The sequence below is a fragment of the Halichoerus grypus genome, chromosome 9, assembly GCF_964656455.1.
Source record: "Halichoerus grypus chromosome 9, mHalGry1.hap1.1, whole genome shotgun sequence".
NCBI classification, from domain to species: domain Eukaryota; kingdom Metazoa; phylum Chordata; class Mammalia; order Carnivora; family Phocidae; genus Halichoerus; species Halichoerus grypus.
This window is the reverse complement of record NC_135720.1, coordinates 32,713,827-32,735,669: the sequence shown is the minus strand read 5'-3', so window position 1 is coordinate 32,735,669 and position 21,843 is coordinate 32,713,827. Positions and strand designations below refer to the sequence as shown.

The 21,843-nt window shown below is 41.0% G+C and overlaps 1 protein-coding gene across 1 annotated transcript; it reads left to right on the top strand.

Moving 5' to 3' along the window:
* Window positions 1–2,741: 2,741 nt before the first annotated feature.
* On the top strand, window positions 2,742–21,063 carry SMLR1 (small leucine rich protein 1). Its single transcript, XM_036120799.2, is given in 6 exon segments — window positions 2,742–2,749; window positions 4,806–4,860; window positions 9,287–9,339; window positions 9,827–9,961; window positions 9,963–10,114; window positions 17,977–21,063. Coding segments are annotated over 6 exon segments (489 nt in total). The 3' UTR covers window positions 18,063–21,063.
* The last annotated feature ends 780 nt before the right edge of the window (window positions 21,064–21,843 follow it).

Genomic DNA, 21,843 nt, shown 5'->3' with positions numbered 1-21,843 from the left:
TGTTTAAAAACATGTTATAAAACATAAATGTTATATTTGTACGAATGTGTGTATCTTTTATATAAAATGTAATCCTTGGAATGGACATTGGACGGCAGAGATTGCCACAATAATAATGGAAGCTCTTCTGTACTGAGCACATGTTATGCTATGGGAGAATTCGATTTAAAAGGGCAATTATAGGGGTGCTTAGGTGGCTCAGTCGGCTAAACGACTGACTCCTGATTTTGGCTCAGGCCATGGTCTTGGGGTCATGAGATCGAGCCCCGAGTCAGGCTCTGAGCTGGGTGTGGAGCCTACTTGAGATTCTCTCTATCCCTCTCCCTCTGTCCCTCACCCCACCTCCACTCACACACTCTAAATAAATAAATAAGTAAATAAATAAATAGATAAATAAAATGTAACTCTTCTAAAGCAGAAAAAAAAGCGCCCCTCTCTGACTTTACTGCACAGAGTCTGTGGAATCACTTCAAACCACCTCCCCCCTGCCCCCGCCACCTCCCAACCCCCCTGCCCTTTAATACTGAACATGACCATCTTTGGTGAATGTTCCTCTGGTGAGAGCCCATTAAGTCACAAGTGCCTTCCAGAGCCTGCAAATAGCCAGAAAACCAATGAGAAGGGTCATTATCCTTCTGAAATTATGGCAAGAAGCCCAAATTAGAGCATTTAGAAATCACAAAGTGGTCTGCAAGGCTGTCTGGTACTTCTCTCAGGCTTTTCTTCTCTGGAAAATTTCTGTTCTTCAGCAGTGGATTCAGGTCTTGCAGGTATGAAGCTTTACATTTTGTTGGGGGTGGGGGGCTTCCCTATTTCAGAGAAAAAAATACAAAGTTGCAGACAAAATTTGTATGAAAATGAATATTCACGTAGACTGAGAAAAAAATAACAAGATACATATTTTAAAAAGCTAACAGCTTTTTTTTTTTTTTTTTTTTTTTTTTTTTTTACATTCTGGGGGTTTTGTCGATCTTTCAGTTTTTGATTTTGGCCTCCACTAGGAATTTCCTTCTTATCATATTTGAGTTTTGGTATAATCAATAATTTTGAAGAACACAAAACTAATCTGAAATCAAGGCATTCCAAGAGGAATTAAATGTTTTTTAAAATTGTCATTATATTATATTGTACTATATAACCATATAATAAAATTTATATTACATACATTGAACTTTCATAAATATGTATACTTTGGTATTAGAACACAGGTTTCTTCATGTAGTTCTGTGCGCTCTTTTGTCCAGAAGTGCCCCACTTAGTCAAGACAAGATCCATCATATACACTAAAATGTAATCCAATACTTGGGGATCCGTAAAATCACACAAAGATACAATTACTGTTTGTAGGACTGTTGCTAACCATTGTTGTCCTCAGACACAGTACTGAAAAATTCTATTTTACCCAATTAACTCCAAAATGTATACTTTGTAATTGTATATACGCTGTAGGAGAGAACTTTCATTTTGACTGAGCACGAATGAGAATCAAATCTTCCAGTTATAATTTTACATGCATGATATTTGGGAGAATTTTCCAGAGTCGCTCTGGCTCCATATATTTCAAACCTATTTCTCTTCCACTTCCCATATACTTCTGAAGTTGAGTACCATAGGACATGTTCAAACTGAGGTATGACCTTTTGCCCCTGAACCTTTAGGTCACCCACTAAGAGTTACTGCACAGTGGATGGTAGGAGTATTCCCGAAGCCTTTCACACACCACAGCTAGACACAACTTAACTATATACAGAATGACTGTAAACCACATATACATTCTACTAACCCAATTAAATGTGTCCCCAACTCATCTTCCCCAAGACCTGTCCCAAATATGTCTATGGCTGCTCCCAACAGGACATGACACAAGGAGCATGGCAGAAGGGAAGTTGAGGTGCAAAGACAATGAGTCTTAATCAATTGCAGTTATTATATTTTTCTTTTGCAAACTTTACAAAAACTATGCCCAAGTATCTATATTTTCAGTACCTTTCCCTGGGTCTGGAAGAGCCTATGCAAATGAGGGGTGCTGGCACTGAAACTTTATTAACTTAAATTAGCATAAATCAGTGTTCTGATCTCTTATTTCATAAACATATTGATTGATTAAAACAGAATGGGCGAAGGGAGAAAAAGCCTGAATTGGCAGGACTTCCATCTCTGAGATTCCAAATCTGTTCAAGCAACACACAACTTTTTGGTGTCAAAATGCCCTCATTTCCCTGCCACTCAGAAGGGCAAACATTCACTTTCATACAAACCCCAGAGAGCCACCCACTTCTGTTATAGCTTATTGCTAATGACCAGAAATACCTGATGTCTAAGGCCACCCTAGATGGGATGGGATTACAAAGAATCTGTGTTCAGGTGGGCACGTTCTAAAGATCATTTTCCAATGAACAAAATAACCTTGCAAAGTGGAATGAGCTGACAACTGGAAAAATTTCATGAATGAGACAATGTTGATGCTTCTTGAATTGTGGGGGCCCGTGTGTGCTAGTACAATTTACAAAAACAAAAGCAAATGAAAATAAAAACAAAAACCCCACCATCATAATTTTTCATAATTTGTTCCTTATCCATTGTTCCCTACCTAAGAATCTCAAACCTATATGTTGATACTTAGGGACAAGCTTTATGTTCAGAGCACCAGGACAAATCTTCTTACCTAGTGGCCCATCCCCAAAAGCATGGTCTGTATGTAGACCTTAATCTCCCAGGAGCCTCCTGGCAAAAAAGACTTGATGGTCCAGTAAGTTTGGAAAAGGCTCATGCAGTATTCCTTTTGGGGATTCACAATGCACCCTACCAAATTAAAGGCTCTACAAAACCTTGCAGTAAAGAAACCTGCTTACCCCAGTATTCTCTATATTTAACCATTTTTCAAGCAATGTTCAATGAATTGTGGTAGAATTCGAGCTTCAGAGATTAGACACAGAGATGGGCACATTTTCTTGGCCTATTGTCAGTGTTGTCAAGTTTCTAGATCAGTATTTCTCAAAAGTGTAATTTCTATTACTTGTCCTCTTTCTCAATGTGCTCCAGACACCATAGGTCTCATTACATATCTTTGATCATGCCAGAAACATTTCCATTTCAGAAATTAAGTACTTCCTAGTCCCTCTGCCTAGAACTCTGTTCCTCCAAATGTGCACATGACTCCTTCTTTCACTTCATTCAAGTCTCTGCTCAAAAGTCAACTTTTCAGAGAAACCTCTGAATTGTGTCCCCTCCCAGAATTCATATGTTGAAGCCCTAACCCCCAATGTGACTAGGGCCTTTAAGGAAGCAATTAAGGTATAACAGGTCATAAGGGTGGGATTCTAGTCCAATACAACTGGTACACTTCTAAGAAGAGGGAGACAGCAGGAGTGCCTGTGCACAGGGAGGAGGCCAAGTGAGGACACAGCAAGAAGGCGGCCACCTACAAGCCAAGGAGAAGGGTCTCCACAGAAACCAACTCTGCCAACATCTTTATCTTGGATTTCTAGCCTCCAGACTCTTGTCTCTAGAAGGTTGAGAAGCAGAAGAGTACAGTGGATAAGTGTTTGGGCTCTGGGTTCAAATCCTAGTTCTGCCACTTTCTAGTGGTGTAATCCTTGATGAGTCATGAATACTCCAGGAGCTTTTCTGTCTGTAGAATAGTGATGAGAAAAATGGCCCTTACTTCAAAGGCATTCATGTAAGACCATAATGAGACACAGCACAGGCAATGATGAGACCACTGCCTAGAACAGTACACGCATTCCAAAACGGGTACCTACTATCGCTTACTGTCTGTTTACTCCACTGGGACGTAAGTTCTGTAAGGACAGGGAATTGATCTTATCCAGAGATATGTTCATAGTCCCCAGATCAATGCCTCCAGGGCACATGTTAAGCCCTTAATAAATATTTTTTGCCTGCAAATATAAATAAATAAAAGCTGGTGGATGTTCGCACAACGTTCACAAAGAATGTAGATTCTGTATTATCTCTTCTGTGATCATCTTTTTTATTGAATGAGCACCTTATAACCCATCGCTGCCACATGATTTCAGAGCACTCATTTTTGTGCTGACCGTAGTACTGGTGCCAGGTCATAGTACTCAGTTATGAGCCAAGCTAGGAGGGGCAGTTAATAAAGGGCCAAAGCAGATAGGCTTTCCTACTCAAAAGGGCTGTCAGTACTACATTTATCCTGTGGGTCAGGCTTCATTTCAGCAAAATGTCATGCATATAATTAAATCAAAACACTTTATTTGAAATTCACTAGTTTTGTTTGTACTGAATTTTTTGTATTGGTTTTGTAGCTGTACACAATCTGATAGCCCAGGTATCAGTCAATGGAACTTTAGCACCTTCCACTGCTGGACTTCAGAACTTCCATTGGCCTATGACATGTCAATGGAATGAGTCATTCTTTATGGCTCAGGCAGACTGATGCAGACTCCAAATCAGGGCCCTGGTGGGTTTGATATTATCTATAATAGGTCACAATTACCTGAGGTAGGCTTTTGCCCATGTCATTAGAATGAGTCATTCTTTATGGTTCAGGCAGACTAATGCAGAATCTAAATCAGAGGCTTGGTGGGGTTGGTATTACCTGCAATAGGTCACAATTATCTAAGGAAGACTTGTCCAGCTCTCACTAAGAGTATAATAGGTGATGTACAAGTAGTCCCTAGGCATTTTATTCCCAAATATCAAAATCTGCAACCACTTGTTTCTTAAATAATCATGTAAAATCAACAATGGGAGGATTCGCTATTAAGGAAATCAATAGGAGAGTATAATCCCCAATGTGTTATGTCCCTCAATTTTCACAGATGTATATTTTCCAATAATATTAATGATTTTTCGTACTACATGGTAAAGAGCCAGGTAAAGAATTTGCTGTAGTTGTGGTAGGAAATTGCACATTGCCTATGGAATCCCACCCTGAATTCCAGTAAATCAGATAGATTACCAGTGTATCCACTGTCCCCATCCTTCTACAGCTGCTATGCCTACTAAATATAACTCCAAGCAACCAGTTTGGATTGGGATGAGAGCCTTTATAAATAAAAGTTCCCAAGCTCGGGAGGATGTTTTAATCAATTCTAATATTTTATCTTCTAGAAGTTCCCAGTCCTGTGGCATTTTTCATAATTTAAGAAAACCTTTAATACTAGCAGTAATCACAAATCAAAATCTAAAAAGCAATACCTTTTGCAACAGCATAAAAAATATGAAACACTTAGGCATAAATCTGACAAAAAATGTTCAAGACTAGCACACTGAAAACTACAAAACATTGCTGTAAAAAGCTAAAGAAGATCCAAAGAAAAGGGAAACACATGTGGTGTTCATGGGTCAGAAGACACACTATTGTTAAAATATCAATTATCTCCTCATATTGATTCTCTGCTCATTTACAGATGCAATGCTATCTCAATGAAAATCCCAACAGGACTTTTTATAAAAATTGGCATGGTAATCCTAAATTTATATGGAAGTGAAAATGACCTGTACTAGCCAAAACAACTTTGAAAAAGAACAAAGTTGGAGAGCTAAGAGTACCTGATTTCAAGACCTATTTTAAGGCTACAGTCATCAAAACAGAATGACACTGGAGTAAAGATTAACAACTGGATCAATGGAGCAGAATACGGAATGCAGAAATAATTGGACTTCTGATTTTTGACAAAGGTTCAAAGGCAATTCAGGAGCAAGAACTGCTTTGTCAACAAATAGTGCTGGAACAATTGAAGATCTGTATGAAAAAAGAAAGTACTCTAACCCATATCTCTCATCATATATAAAAATTAACTCACGATAGATCATAATCCTAAATATAAAAGCTAAAACTACAAAACAGAGGAAAACACAAGAGAAAGTCTTTGTGACCTTGAGCTAATCAAAGATTTCTTATCTTTATCTTCTTAGACATGCCATGAAAAGCACAATCCATAGAAAAATAAATTAGTTAACTGAACTTAATTAAAATTTAAAACTTCTGTGTTTTCAAAGACATTGGTAAGTGAATGAAAAGACAAAGCTAGAGTGGGGGAAAAAATCCTTGCAAATCATATATATGATAATTGACTTGTATCCAGAGTATATGAAGAACTCTCAAAACTCTGGAAGAAATAATCTAATTTTTTTGAAACATGCAAAAGTGTTGAACAGATACTTTATGAACTAAGATACATAAAATGGCAAACAGGTACCTGAAAAGATGTTCAACATCATTAGGGAAATGCATACTAAAACCACAGTGAGATTCCACTACCTATCATTGGAATAGCCAAAAACCTGACCATACCAAGTGTTGGTGAGCATGTGAGGAAACTAGAATTCTTATAACACTGCTGGCAGAGATATAAAATGGTACAACTAGTTTGGAAAACGGGTTGACAATTTCTTAAAAAGTTAAACATACACTTACCATATGATCCAGCCATTTGATCCCTAGGTATCTACCCAAGAGAAATGAGAGCACATAGCACATGTCCATAAAAAGAATTATGCAGGAATGTTCATAGCAGCTCTAACAGGTTAATGGGTAAAAAATGGATATCCACACAATGAAAAGCTATTTGGCAATATAAAGCTGTGTATTGAAACACAACAACATGGATGAATTTCAAAATAATTATGCCAAGTGAACGAAGCTAGACAAAAAAGAGACATACTGTATGATTCCATGTGTATAAAATTCTAAAAAATGCAAACACATAGTAACAGATAATAGATCAGGGGTTGACTGCAGATTGGGGGAGCAGGACGGGTAGGAGACTGAGATGGGAAAGGAACAGAGAAAACTTTTGGGGTGATGGATAGGTTCTTCATTTGATTGTGACAATGAGCTCACAGGCATATACACATAGGTCAAAACTTACCAAGTTGTATAGTTTATTATGTCAATTATATCCCAAAAGAGCCTTTTTAAGAAGAGAGTAAACCTTTAAGTCCACTTCACAGATTGCACCTCTTAGAATTCTCCACGTGGGTCAGAATTAGCTCAGAACCAGTCACTGATACTACTTCTCACCCTCTCCTTTTTGGAACTTTCTTTTGCAACCATTTCCTAACTTTGCATCCTGTGGGCTCCTCTCCTACCCCATAGAGTCGTTTGGTTTTCTTCCCTGGTTCTCATCCTTCCTCCCATGTCTTAAGCGAGAACGTTCTTTAGGGTCCGCAGCTGGTCTCTCTTTTATTCTCATGTACACTCCTTCCTGAGCAATCTCTCCACCTGCTCGGCCCCAGCCACCATCTGTACTCTAAGAACTCCCAATCTGCACTGCAAGACTTGTCCTCTCTCCTGACCTCCAGATTTCCACAAGCTTCCCCTTCCATTACCTCCAATTTAATGAGTGCAAAACTATAAATGTTCCCCCATCCAAACCTGCTGCCCAGCCTGTGTTCAGGTCTCCCCTTCCAGCACTACCATCTCCCCAGCCACCCACACCCGGCACAGCACAGTGGATGAGAGCACAGGTTCAGGAGTACGGTCCCAGATCTGTCACTGATTACATATGCATCTTGGGAGAGTTATTTAACCTCTCTGTGCCTCATTTCTTCATTTGTTTAATGAGTCTCTTCCTTATAAGGTTACTCTGGAGATTAAATAAGATGCACATAGAGTATTTATGAGGTGCCCGATACAGAGTAAGTGCTCAGTGATTAGTAGTATCATGGGTGACATTTACCTCTCTCTCTCATTATTCACCAAGGACTGTTCATATGATTCCTGCAGCCTCTTGTCCTCCTCTTTCCCTTCCCTCTGCCGCCCCCATCTCAGACTCATTATATCTTGATACCATGTTGAGACAGTCTACTCTGATCTTCTCTTCAGTCCATTCTCCCAAAGGCTACCTAAATGAACCCAGGTCAGCTCATGAACTTCCATGATCAAAGACCTTCCATTGGTCCCCCTTCTCTAAACAGTGCAGTCCTTAGCAGGGCTTTCAAGAGTCTATGCCTTGATGCTACCCCATTTTCTACCTCCATATCTCTGGTCTGAACCCCATATCATTTGGGTACTCTTATTTTTTTCCCTGTCCTCCATAAACCTTGCCCTGACCTACTGTCATGTATTTGTCTAAGGAGGTCATTCCACAGCTCCCCATCCCCAGGCTTAGCTCAAATGCTATCCTTTTAATGACCTTGGTCCAATTCCCTAACTGGAATCAGTCAGTCTCTCCTCAGTGCTTACATTGCACTTTATAGGTCAAATTAGGAGCTTATATCATTGTCATTTATATATTTGCGTGTTACTCTTACTTACCTTTGCTAGGCATTCAGTGAAGGCCTGAATGCTGAATGGAATAAAATGGAAAGAAAGAACATGACAAACAGTCTGCCTAAAAGCTGCCTAACATCTCCCTGGTAATGTCACCTGCTCATGGAATTTCTTTGTAGACTGACCCTTTACAAATTAGCATCCTGTTCAAGCTGAAAGAGCACCAGAGAGCCATCTCATTGGAAAGCACCCAAGAGAAATAGCAACAACACCACTCAAGGGAGTGTGGAGGGGGAGAAGAGAAGCAAATAAGGTACGACAGATGCTGACTTAATCTTGGCTATTCTAAATGGCTCTTTCTGAAATTAAGATGTCTCTCTTCTGAGAGGAAGCTGTTTACTGTTCATTGCTTAGGAATGCCAGCCAAGCATCCCAGAGATGCTCTCCATTCTTCTTATTTTATAAATTAGGGTGCTGCTTTACAAGGGGGACTAAGACTCTGCATGGCCATGCAAAATCCCTGGTGAAAAGAATTCAAGAGGCACTCACAACAGCATGTGCTTGATAGAATCTGCCAGCCACTCACCCAGGCAGCTCCCCAGTGGGGACAGGGACAGGGTTAGAACATGAAAAGAGGTTAGAACGTGAACCCAAGAAGGTGGCTGTCAATTTCCCCTCCAAATTTCCCAAATTCTCCAGGAGATTCTTTGATTATGGAAATGATTCTTTCCATTGCTTTTAGTTTAGTAGACCAGTATCTTTGAACTTTTTTCACTAAAGCAGTCAGTGACAACTCAACTTAGTTAATACATCAGTGTCAAAATGATTTACTGCCCTTTCTTTTCCCAGAAACTCTGTAGTTACCACACAAACCACAACACTAGCATTCAGGGCCCACCTTCTACTGCTAATGGTGGACCACAGAAATGTATAAGCAAAAGATAACTAAGAGTACAAACTACTAAAGCAGTGAGCAAAAACTGATGCATCAAGGGGAGAAGGAAAAGGGGCTATATTACTATCCATTCCATCACTGTAACACTTGTGGCAATTACCTCTTTCTGTGTCTATTTCCACTCTCAGAAAGCAGGGACCATGACTTACTATTCTTTGTACAGCCAGCATCTAGCCAAGAGGTTGGGTTCTAGTAGGATTAAATATTTGTTGAATAAATAAATATACCAGTGCACCTCTCAGAAAAGTATTCAGAGGAGGATATACTAGGAAGAGTTTTTACATATGGAAAGAATATTGCTCCTCCTTCCTTGATATTAGTTATATCAACTACATATGAAGGAAAATTCACTCTTTCTAGACACAGGTTCATAAGTACATGAACATGGCTACTAAGTAATTTTCAACTCTGAAATTTAGAAAATGTAGGAAAAATTCTTCCCATGTCTGGGAATATATAAATAAAATATCTATAACAATGAGTTTTGCTTGGAGTCAGGTACTTTTCATTCCAGAGAAACTGAATACAAAGAAATCTAGGCCTCCTGGTGTCATTCCCAACCCTGGCCAGATAAATGCTCCTCTCTGGAATGGTTTGGAGGAATCACATTCAAATTCCTCTACACTTTGTAGCTGAGTTATAGAGTAACCTGCTAGCAATCCTCTCAGAATTCACGGGGCTGTTGAAATAGAGCAAAGTCCACAAGATTTCCATCGAGATGTGCTGAGCAAAGGCCGGAGCCCCAGAAGAAAACAAGTGCAGACTCTGAGCAAAGCTGCCCTCACCCTGAGCGTGAACTCGCTGGCCCCTGGGGTCTGGGTGATTGGCAATGAGCCCTGTGATGTCGGCATTCATGAGGGAGCTCCCTGGCTGGTTCCTGCTCGCTGGGGTCTTCCTACCTGTGACCTTGCTGCTGCTTCTTCTCATCGCCTACTTCAGGATCAAACTGATGGAGGGTAAGTGTGAAGCCACACCAGGCAGTGGCTCGAAGTCCTTTCCCATGGCACACCTTTGCAACTAGCTGACGCACGGTCAGTGTTTCTCAGGGGTGTCTGGGGCAATACATGGTTGTGATCTGTAGGTACTTCTCACTAAGCGCTCTCTCCAGATATCTTCATTGGTGAACAGGCAGTGCGATCCTTTCAGCAGTGTGGATCCTGAGTGAGGCTCTGCAGGCCTGCGGTGAGGACCCCTTAACTGCAGACCCCGCCCCAGAGATCGAACTGCGAATCAGCCATTTTGACCCGTGATTACTTCTCTCTCTCTCACAGGGCAATATATTCCACAAATGTTAAAACACGTATCATGGTCTGCCTTCTCTACCTGACAGACACCTATTGCGTGTGACGTGAGTGTGTGCACACACACTACTTTCTCACCCACGGAACTTCTATTAAGAAAATGTGCCAAACAAACACTATGCTATCACAGTGTTTGGCAAATGTCAAGCCTTAATAGATAGTTGAGGGCTTGGTGTAAGCTTTTCATGAGTCTTATAGTCTTAAGGAAAAACAAAACAAAACAAAACAACTCAGGAGCTCAAAGTGATTTGGACATAGGCAGTGGGGTCCTGGATTGAGACTTGTTTATCCTGCTGTAGTTAAATTAATGAAACTGAACTGTGACTTCATAGACTAAATGTTAATAATGTGCCCAGCAAATATTAGATTAATATTATAGAGGTTAATAGTTATTTTAGCAATAGCAACAAAAACCAGTAGTATCTAAGTTGGATGGTATCATATTAAAGCACTATAAAAACAAATTTGAAAATCATTCCTTTTCCACAAAAACTTGCCAAGTCCAGGCAATGCCTTTATGTATGTCATTCTATAAACAGATATTCAGAATCTCGAATGAAGACTGCCATCATATATGACCTAAAATCAAATAGAAGTACAACGGGGGATATTTCTTTTTTTTTTTTTATGGGGGATCGGTTAAGGGAGAGGGAGAGAAAATCTTAAGTAGGGGCGCCTGGGTGGCTCAGTTGGTTAAGCGACTGCCTTCGGCTCAGGTCATGATCCCAGGGTCCTGGGATCAAGCCCCTCATCGGGCTCCCTGCTCGGCGGGAAGCCTGCTTCTCCCTCTCCCACTCCCCCTGCTTGTGTTCCCTCTCTCGCTGTGTGTCTCTCTCTCTGTCAATTAAATAAATAAATAAAATCCTTAAAAAAGAAAATCTTAAGTAGGCTCCATGCCCCATGTAAAGCTTGATGCGTGGCTTGATCTCACAACCCTGAGATCATGACCCGAGCCGAAATCAAGAGTCAGATGCTTAACTGACAGAGCCACTTCTAAGTGGGATACTTCTTTTTTTTTTTTAATTTTTTATTGTTATGTTAATCACCATACATTACATCATTAGTTTTTGATGTAGTGTTCCATGATTCATTGTTTGCATATAACACCCAGTGCTCCATGCAGAATGTGCCCTCCTTAATACCCATCACCAGACTAACCCATCCTCCCACCTCCCTCCCCTCTAGAACCCTCAGTTTGTTTTTCAGAGTCCATTGTCTCTCATGGTTCGTCTCCCCCTCCGATTTCCCCCCCTTCATTCTTCCCCTCTTGCTATCTTCTTCTTTTTTTAACATATATTGTATTATTTGTTTCAGAGGTACAGATCTGTGATTCAACAGTCTTGCACAATTCACAGCGCTCACCATAGCACATACCCTCCCCAATGTCTATCACTCAGCCACTCCATCCCTCCCACCCCCCACCACTCCAGCAACCCTCAGTTTGTTTCCTGAGATTAAGAATTCCTCCTATCAGTGAGGTCATATGATACATGTCTTTCTCTGATTGACTTATTTCGCTCAGCATAACACCCTCCAGTTCTATCCATGTCGTTGCAAATGGCAAGATCTCATTCCTTTTGATGGCTGCATAATATTCCATTGTGTGTGTGTGTGTGTGTGTGTGTGTGTGTGTGTGTGTGTGTGTGTGTGTATACATATATATATATATATTTATATAAGTGGGATAATTCTAAGATGAGATTTAGAACACAAATTCTAGAGGACAGGGAGCACCTTATAGAATCATAAGTTTCCAATCATAACATACTCAAATATCCCCTTAGCCTTTCATTTTTTTTCCTCATTTTTATGAACAACTGTCTTGTTGAATGACCCAGCTGTATTCTGTCTTGCTCTACAGCATTCGTGTGATAAATATTTTTCTTTATTAACTTAGTTTATCTTCCACGACCTCAAGACCAGTCTACCGGATGTTCTGTCACCTAGCCATTCATTAACACTGACTGAGTCCTGGAAAAGAGCCTCTGAAAAAGGAAGAGAAAATTAGAAATCCCCAGGATCCTAACTATGGGATTTTAGCCTTCCAAATTGGTTGAATGCCAAGCCATTGCAAACATTTCTATTTTGAAAGTCTTTTAAAGCTGTTGCAATGGCCATTGTCATTCACAGGCATGCCAGGCCCCCAGTGACACTGAGCACCCTGCGGAGCAGTAACAGGATGCTGATGTCACAGAGACCTGAATCATTCATGTCACTCCCAAGTTTCATCTCTGGCTGCCTATTTGGGGAGATAAATGTTTAGTATCTCAAAAATGTATCAAGCCTTAAATGAGGCAAACAACAGACCAAGATAGCCTCATGGATTCCAAAGTCTCTTACTGGCCTCTACTTATCAGTTATTATAGGTCAGATCATTCAGCAGGACACCTGGTATTTGGGACAGACTCTTCTTCAAAAAAGGATGAATCTTGGTTTTATAGCCTTACTTATCCCTGGGTGACTTTTGGGGGAAAACATTTGTAATCTGCAAAAATTAAAATTAAACAGATCTACAGTATTTTGCTTATTTAGATAATGTAGATAATTACAAGGTATAGACATATCAATCACATTCCTTCAAAAGGTCCTGGAGAAGGCAGCCTGCCCTTGAAAGTGTGGCCCGGCATCACAGGGGGCTGATGCAGGACAAAATGCAGGCAATGTGTACACACAGTACCAGGCCCCAAGGACATGCTTAACGCGAGTACTAGGATCATTGCACGGTGACCCCTTCATTCTTTGACACATCCCTGCCCTAGACAATGTAAGTTGTCTAGAGATCAAAGCCTCCATGTTTTGCAACACAGCATATAACCCAAAGGAAAGCGAGAAGGTCAGCCCTATACAACAAAGGCCAAGGCCCCCCAGGTAGACTCCTTTCACCAACTTTGAGGCTTGTTCCAAATGTGCACCATACTTTGGGGTAGGAAGACTTCTCATGCATTCATTCAACACATATTTGAGAAGCTACCATATACCAGGGATTGTCCTAGATTCTGGAACAGATTTTTACTATGGGCTTTCAGAACTGAGAGAACTATCCCAGGTCTATAAAACCACAAAAGGCATCTGGCAAAATTATTAGAAGTTGGAGGAGAGACATTGCAAATCTCTCTGTTTCTGGCTCTGGCCTCATTTACAGGTCTGGTCAATGGCCTGAAGAATGACCTGCCCTTCTCCCTAAGTCTTGTCCCAACATTAGAGCAGAGCACTCCCACCAGAAGCAGAACCCTCCAAAACAGCTAAGGGGCCCCCACAATGATGTAATAAGCCTCTACTTTCTGTGGTTCTTCTCCATGGTTCCCTTTTGTTGGCTCTCACTGAAGTGTGCCTGGAGCTTCTGGGCTATAGGTAAGGAGCACAGGAGGGGTGAGTGAGGAGGTGGAAGGAGGCAGCAAAACTCTCTGCATCAGTCACTTAATGCAGTAGGGGTCCCATCTGAGGCTTATTGTTGGAAAGAATACTAATGACTGTTAGCACACTCTTGCCAGCAGCTTGCCAAGAAACCATCTGCAGGATACCAAGGGAGGACTGCCCTGCTGACTGGACCAAAGCAGGCTTCTCTGTTGTCGGTTTTCATTCAGTTGAGACTGGGTCCCAAGTGTGGTGGGGTAAGACAATGAGGGCCCTGGGCACTATTCCTTGTAGGTACCTGGCCAGGATAGCAGCTGAGGGGCACCCTGTACTGTATTACTCTCTCAAGAATTTTCTATTCCAACTGTGCTTTGCTTATCTTTCCCTCTTCTCCCCAATGAGAACCGTGCATCCTTTTTTGGAATAATTCCTGATTACGTTTTCCAGTGTTAGCAGACAACCTTAGCCTAAACATATTTTCATTTTTATGTAGATCTGTTCCCTTTATTTTCCAAATTTTCCTTTAAAAAAAACTTTAAGAACACTTTTAAAGGTTAGTTCTTTCTGTAGCTGTTTTCCTAAGTGTAAGTAGTAATATCTTTTCTATAGTTTGAGGGCAATTGAGATCACTTGACCCCAAATAAAATATCACCAGTTTGTATCTTTATTTAGCAGTTCCCACTTAAAAATTGTAACCAGATGGTCAAATGTCATGTCATTAATCTTCCAACCGGGGTTATGGCAAGTGTAATCATTTCTATTTTGTTTTTGTAAAGAAAGGGACATTGACAGATTAACTGGTGTGTTCACAGAACCCCAGAGTCCTACATTCTGAAACAGAAAATCAGCTTGCCAGCTCCATACATCCTAGTTCATCAGCCTAGAGAGGCATTTTAAGATGTGATGGAAAACATGTGGAGGTATTGTAATCACTCAACATTAATCCCTACACTTGAAGCCTTGGGAGGTAATGATGCATGTAAATTTAATTAGTATGTAGACAACATCAATTTTCTCACAAAGGATAAAGAAAATTCTCTAGCATCCTGCACTCTTCAATCTCTGTCAATTGCCTTGAGGAGTAGCTCTTGAGGTGGATGTCTGAATCTTGAACTTTCCATCAGCAAAACCCTTCATCAACCACTCCCATGGACCTTTCATACCTTCTAGAGTACAAGTTCTGATTATCTTACCTCCCCAACTCCTGAGATTCCTAAACCTCTACTTCCAGTATTATTCTTTGCCCCCCAAATACCATCACCTTGATCAGGGACAAATTGCTCTCTGAATAACCAACACTGCCCAAATAATCATTATTTAAAAAAAAAAAAAAAGTCTATTGAATGCCTGAAAGTTTTTGTATAGAGTTAGATCCAAAATAAGGTCTGTTAAGTGATCACATTCTGGCCTTCAGCAACTTAACATTCTAAAACAAACATCTCAAGTAGCAGATGGCTAGACATCTTTCACTGAACTTCATATATATGCTTTAGTAGTCAGCAATCAAAAGGGAAAAAGATAAGTATTTGGAAAAAAATCAGAATAATTTAAGGGTTATTAGAGTAAAATTGTTAAGAGCTCAGACTATGGAATCAAACCAAACAGGGTTTGAACTCCCAATGTCACAATGGCCACCCAACCTCTTGAAGATCAGTTTCTTCATCTGTAAAATAGAATAATAGCAGGAAATAGCTATAAGGTTGGTATGGGGATTAAATGAGGTGATACATACAAGGTTCTTAACAAGCCTATTCCAAAAACTATTAGTTGTTATTATCCCTGCTAACTTATAAATTCCAAGAAGCCGTGTTTTGTCATTATAATAATAGCTATTATTAAAATTACCTTGTAACAATTAAATAAATTGCCCAAACCACTCACCTAGAAAATGGTAGAGACAGGAACTGAACCCTGGCCAGCCAGCTCCAGAGCTAGCCTTCTCAGCCAGCTCACAACTCCTGGAGGATTGAACACAGACGACATATTCAATAGATATCTGTTGAATGGATGAATACTTTTGGCCCAGGCAAACAAACTTACCACAAACAAGGAAGGCAACTGTGGGAGAATTTTAAACAAGGCAAGGAGTTTATGAAAGCTTTGAGAGGCTTTCATCTCTTCATGTAACAGGAGTAATTATTTCTGACGGTGATTCCTTAGCATGAAGACGTCACCCCGAGTCAAAGAGGCTGCATTTCTTCACCTGTGGCCCAAGAGGAGAACTTCATGGCCTGCAGAATGTCCACAGTACCAAACTCAGGTGTTTTCAAGGCCACCTGCCAGTCTCACCTGTCTAGTACCTCTCAGCACGCTCCTTAATAGGCCGATGAAGTAAAGCGATAGGGTGCAAGCTCCTTCAGGAGAAAGGTGAATTATCACTCTTGTTCTCTGTACCTTGCACCAGACACCATGAACTGGAGAGCTAACTCCTTGTGGATTGATGAGCTTCCTCTTGGTCTCTCTGTTCTGCTTCTCCACTCCTACTAGAGTTCTCTTCCTTCAATCCCATTACTCAGGTCACCAATTTTCAGTTCTACAATTTGTATTCTGGTTCCTCATTCAAAGCACTTGTCGTATAGTTAGTCTTCATTAATGAAGACTAAAAGGGAAGAAATTACTCACATTTCAATGAGTTTAGTATCTAAGCCAGGGGCCATTTCAAGCAACGCCTTTGAACTAGCAATCGTCTAATGGACAGGCAGTGTAACCGAGTGGTTGAGAGTGTGGGCTCTGGAATCAGACTGCCTGGGATGGAACCCTGAATCCATCCATTTCTGGGATTGTAGGCAAATTGCTTCCTCTTGATTTCTCCCTGCCTCAGTTGCTCATCTATAAAGTAAGACTAACAAGGATGACTACAGCATAACGCCATAGCAAGAATTAAATGTGATAAGACATGCAAAGGGATTCACACAGTGGCTGGTACATAACAAGTACTCAATAAATATTAGCTACTAAAGCTTGAGGCTCATGTAGCCTATGGCTTGTCATCACCCAATGCATATGTAACACCTCCTGACTATGATGGCAAGCCGTCGTGGAGGCCTAGAACTCAGGTCAAGGAGAGTGCATGTGTCCTGGGGTACATCGCATATAAAGTGCCTGGCAAGGGGTAAATTGCTTGGATTTGATATTGGAGCCAAAGGGAAGATTTCCAGGCTCAAGTCTATAAACGTGTACTACCTCCCATAAGATTATAAGCTTCTGATCTCGGTTTTAGATGATATGAATAATTATAATTCTGAAAATAAAACTTTTAAGAGTAAAAACAGATTCAGTGGTGTGTGTTGGTGGTGGTCAGGAAGAGAGATGTATTTTTTTGATGTACCAGGAAGATCCCAGATCCCACGGGATACTTGTTGGGATCTCAAGGGATATCTCAGGGCTAAAGATCAAATGTGTTATTGCCAGCAAGGTAACAGTTGAACCTACAGGCACAGAGAAGAGGACACAGAATGATGGTATATAATAAAAGCCAAAGGGAGGAAAATAACTGGAGCGTGGTGGGGCTTGTGTCAGATGTTCCAGGGAAGGAAGCTGGGGGTCGAAAAATGCCACTAGATTTCATAATTAGGATATCATTGATGAGCTTTAATAGTTCAGTAGAGTAGCTTTAACTGAGGTCATATTTTAAGGGGTTAGGGAATGTGCAGGTGGTAAAAAGTTGAAACTGTCAGTTTTCAGTAAAGGATGTCAAAATGTAAAAGGGAGAAGACTAATTTGACATACCTAAAGACTAAATGCCCAACACATTTTTGGGGGCAGGGAGGGTCAGAGACAGAAACTCTATCTTACTCATTTCCACATCCCCATCCCCGGCCTACAGACATTGCTTTATCAATGCTTATTGAATGAGGGAGCCTTAATACATTTAATCAACACTTAATCTGCTAAATATTAAGTATACTTAGCTACACTTAGCATGTAACAATTATTACAGTGGTAATTTGTCCACTACAATCGGGTCCATTCTTTCAAAATAAGCATTTCATTTCTGTTGGAAGTGGTTGGGAGGTGAGGGGAGACCCTGCAACAGCCTTGCTCTGGGACCTGGCCTTGAGTAACTTGCAGAAATGCTGGCCAACAGCCACGCATGAGTTGTACATGACCAATAGCAGGCACTCAGCTGCCTCCAAAGTACTAACTGATAATTTTCCTTTCAGTTAATGAAGAACTGTCGCAGAGCCCCCATGACCAGCACAAACGCAAGGCTGGCTCTTACCTGTACCAGCGGATGAAAAGAACGTGACTTGGGGACTGATCGATCCATGGCTAAAGCGCAGCGAATTTCTACTGGTCACAGAGCAACGGTCAATGGCTTAGCTATTAAAATAAGTTCATAAATTCGAACAACAGCACAAATGGAATACTGAAAAGCTTGTTCTGAACCACTTTGCAAAGTGGCAGCTATTACCCAGGGGTACATCTACGAGACTCAGTTAAATAGCAGTTCGTTGGGGAGTACCAAGAATATAAGATTCTCTTGGATGTGCACTATGGACTGGACGCTTGGCAACTTTTTAACTTTTATAGGACTCTGTCTACTCTGAAGGACACTATTTTTTTAAGTAAAATTCTTAAGTATCCTTATTACATAATCCCATGGAAGTGTACATCATTCTGATTTTATAGGTGAAGAAATTCTGGTACAGAGCAAACGGATAGCAAAAGACAAGTGCCTTGAGAGCACTGTGGATTCCCTCTGCGAGAGTATTCCCACTTCCTCTGCCTGCGGCACGGCAACTCTAAAATGGCGCACTTCCAGGCATCACTTCCGGCCCTGAGTTTGCTTCTTTCCCTTTTCCAGCTACCTTCACAAACCACACCACCCTTGTGATGACCCACAAAACAAGTGGAGTCTCTCCATACTAGATATGGATCACCCATGAAGGCAGCTTTCAAGCAAGCAATGGCTTGGGAATATTGTCAATTTGCTGGTGGGCAAAGGGAAGAAGAGGACATTCATGTAACTCATATGGAGAATAGCTCAAGCATTTGCCTCTAAAACCAAAACATCAGGGAGCTATTTCTCAATACGGAAAGAAGTCAACATTTCACTAGCAGAATTCTTTTCTCAGTGGGAGCCCCAAGGAGCCAACACAGATAACCAAAAAGAAACACTTAATCCAAAGTGGTCATTAAAATAGATTGAGTACTCTTGTGCTCGCCACAGTTTTCTAGTTAAGACCAACAGAAGATGCTCCCCATGTCCTAAGTGGGAGTCTGGTTATATTCCAATCTTTGCATGTGAATCTAACAAGCTATTAGAGTGATTAACTTTATAAAATGTACTGAGTTTGGTCACCTGTAAGAAATGCACCGACTTTTGTAGTGACATACAATCTTACGAAAGATGGTGTGAATGACCAAAAGCAAGGACGGACCACTGGTGCTGGGTATTTTCTTAGCTACCCCTCTCCCCACTTCAAATTCTTCACATATGTCCAGAGGCATTAGTCTCCATTTGCCCTTCTTGCATAATGTAAAACCCAGTGTTTGAAGACACTCATTCTGTGTTTTATTGCATTTGATTACAATGGAACTGTCTGCTGGGGCTTTCAGACTGAGGTAATTTAAAATAACAGCGTTCGTGCCATATGGAAGGAATAATAATATTCTATCAGTTCTGGGAGGGATCTCTTTTTAGCCCCCGATGGAAATCAGCTTATGTAAAAATGCTTTCTTTAACAGAAGGCGTGAAAGGATGCATCGTATTCCCAGCTGCCAGCCAAATCTGTGGTTTGGCCACCAGGGTTGGCTCCACCTTCTTCTGGAAAGACGGGAGCCTGGCTTTTGGTCCTGGTGGAGGCAAGCCCACAGTCTCTTCCTGCCCAGGGAAAAAGCATCCCAGCTACTGTGATAACGGATGAGCTCCCAACACGTGTTTTCAGCGATAGGCATAACCAAGGAGTTTAAAGCAAGACCCATTTCTTTTGTTGCTGTTGAGAATAATTTCCGATGAAGTCCTGAGCAGATCCGTGGTTTTTATGTGTAAAGAGAAACAAAAACATGTTTTCCCATGGAAAGACCAAGTCCCAAGGGTTTTGCTACAATCTACTTGAAGGCACGGCTACTCAAATTGTCAAGTCCTTCCCAGAGCGCTGCCAGTCAGCTACACTTGCTCTTCAGACGCTCACAGCCCAGTTTAAGATCTTCTTCTGGCTTGGCTTGCTTTGGCTCGTCTGCAGGGCTCCTAGACCAGGTGGCAGCCTCCTTACATTATCCTCTACTCTGCTCCACCCTGTGCTCCAAAGCCTCTCACCAGGGGCCCCAAATGCACACACAACCCCACAGGGTCTCACAAGGGCTCCTAATCTTATTTCTAATGTTCTAGTACCTGAAAGAACTCCCACCTGTTTCCCCAGCCCGAGACCTTCGACAAAATAATGCTCTTGTTATGTTGCCAGGTATTCAGTGAAAATTCACCAAAGAATTTTTTTTCTTTTTTCTTTTTTACAGAGCTAAATAAAGCTGTTAATACTAACTTCCTACCTCTCTTGTTAACAGTGCTGGGAAACTGCAATCCCATGACCTATACAAGTTGACCAAACAGAAAATGGGGCAAGGAAGGACACATGTTATGTTCCCCGAAACGTTATTCCCAACCCTTAAAAAGCAAACTTACTTATAATTAATTCGACCAGGTAATAGCCTCTAGTATTTTCTAGAATTTAGTAGCAATTAGAAAATCAAGAACAGATAAAGACTCCCATACACCAAAAACAACTTTTCCTTGAAATCTTAAGCTCCTTGGCAACGTTGTGTCTCAGAAATCAGAATTCATAGCTATTAAAACACATTCTGGAAATTAATTTTCTGACTTGTTTAGAAACAGAATTTTTAGAACAAATACTCTTGAGATTCTTGCTCTCTGACTTTATAATTAGTGTGCTAATCAGAAGAGACCTCTGAATTTATCAGAATTTACACAATGGTATTTAACCTGGCAAATGAGTGACAAACAACAGAACAGAAAACATGCATTCAAAACATTTTATTTAAAATTACCACCAAACATATTGGAAATTTAAAAATGCCTTCCACTGTTGTTTTTTTTTAATTATTCAAACCCATATTCCCAAACCCAGATTATTAAAAGCAGAGGTTCCTAACTTTTATTTTGATAATAAAGAAGCCTTTTGAGAATTTGATGAAAGCCAGGAATTTATTCCTAAGAAACATGCATACACCCACAATTTCGCATATATTTGGGGAAAGTTCAGACCCTTGAAATCCATCCAAGAGTCTGTGGTTAGGAAGCCTGCAGCTAGAGTCTCGGAGTATTTGCGCTGCCTCCACATGGTGGACAATGAGTAGACCGTAAGAGGTCCCTGACATTGTGGGGTTCTCAGGGAAGTGAGTCCCATACCTCCAAAGCCAAAACCTTTTCAACAGGCTTCCCAAGTAACCCTAGAATAGCACAGAATTGCACTAGGGAAAGCCCTCAACACAGCTCAGACTGGCATGATCTTCCATAAATTTGCAGTGGTGGATCCCCTCATGCACAGTGCTGTTATTACTGACGATGCCTGCCATGTTTGGAGGGTTATTACTGTGCTAGGAGCTCCGCTAGGCATTGTACACATTTTTATCAGAATATCCCTGCACTGAGATGTAGACGTACCCTCACTTTAAGTGCCTTCATTAAAGTCACATGGTTCAGTTACTCTGAGTGGGGGACTCAAAGGTCCAACTGCAGGGTTCTGAGGCCTTTGTATTCGAAGCAACAGATCATTTTATACAACTTGAGGCTGCTATAAATCTAAGGTAGCACCATAACTACACAGAGTCGGTGTTTGACCCTGTGGCCAAGGGTCAGGAGCGCAGCACCTAGGATTTGCCAGCTGGCCATGTTTTCTTCTGGAGCCGGTGCTGCACCACAGCCTGATCCCGGCAAATACATGAATGGGTGCGTGCAAGAATCCATCCAAGTCCGGCTGGCTTCTGTCAAACTAATCAAGGTATATTCCCTCCTGTTACTGTCTCAGCAGTAACATTCAAGTGCCCCAGTCTCTCGTGCGAGCATGGAA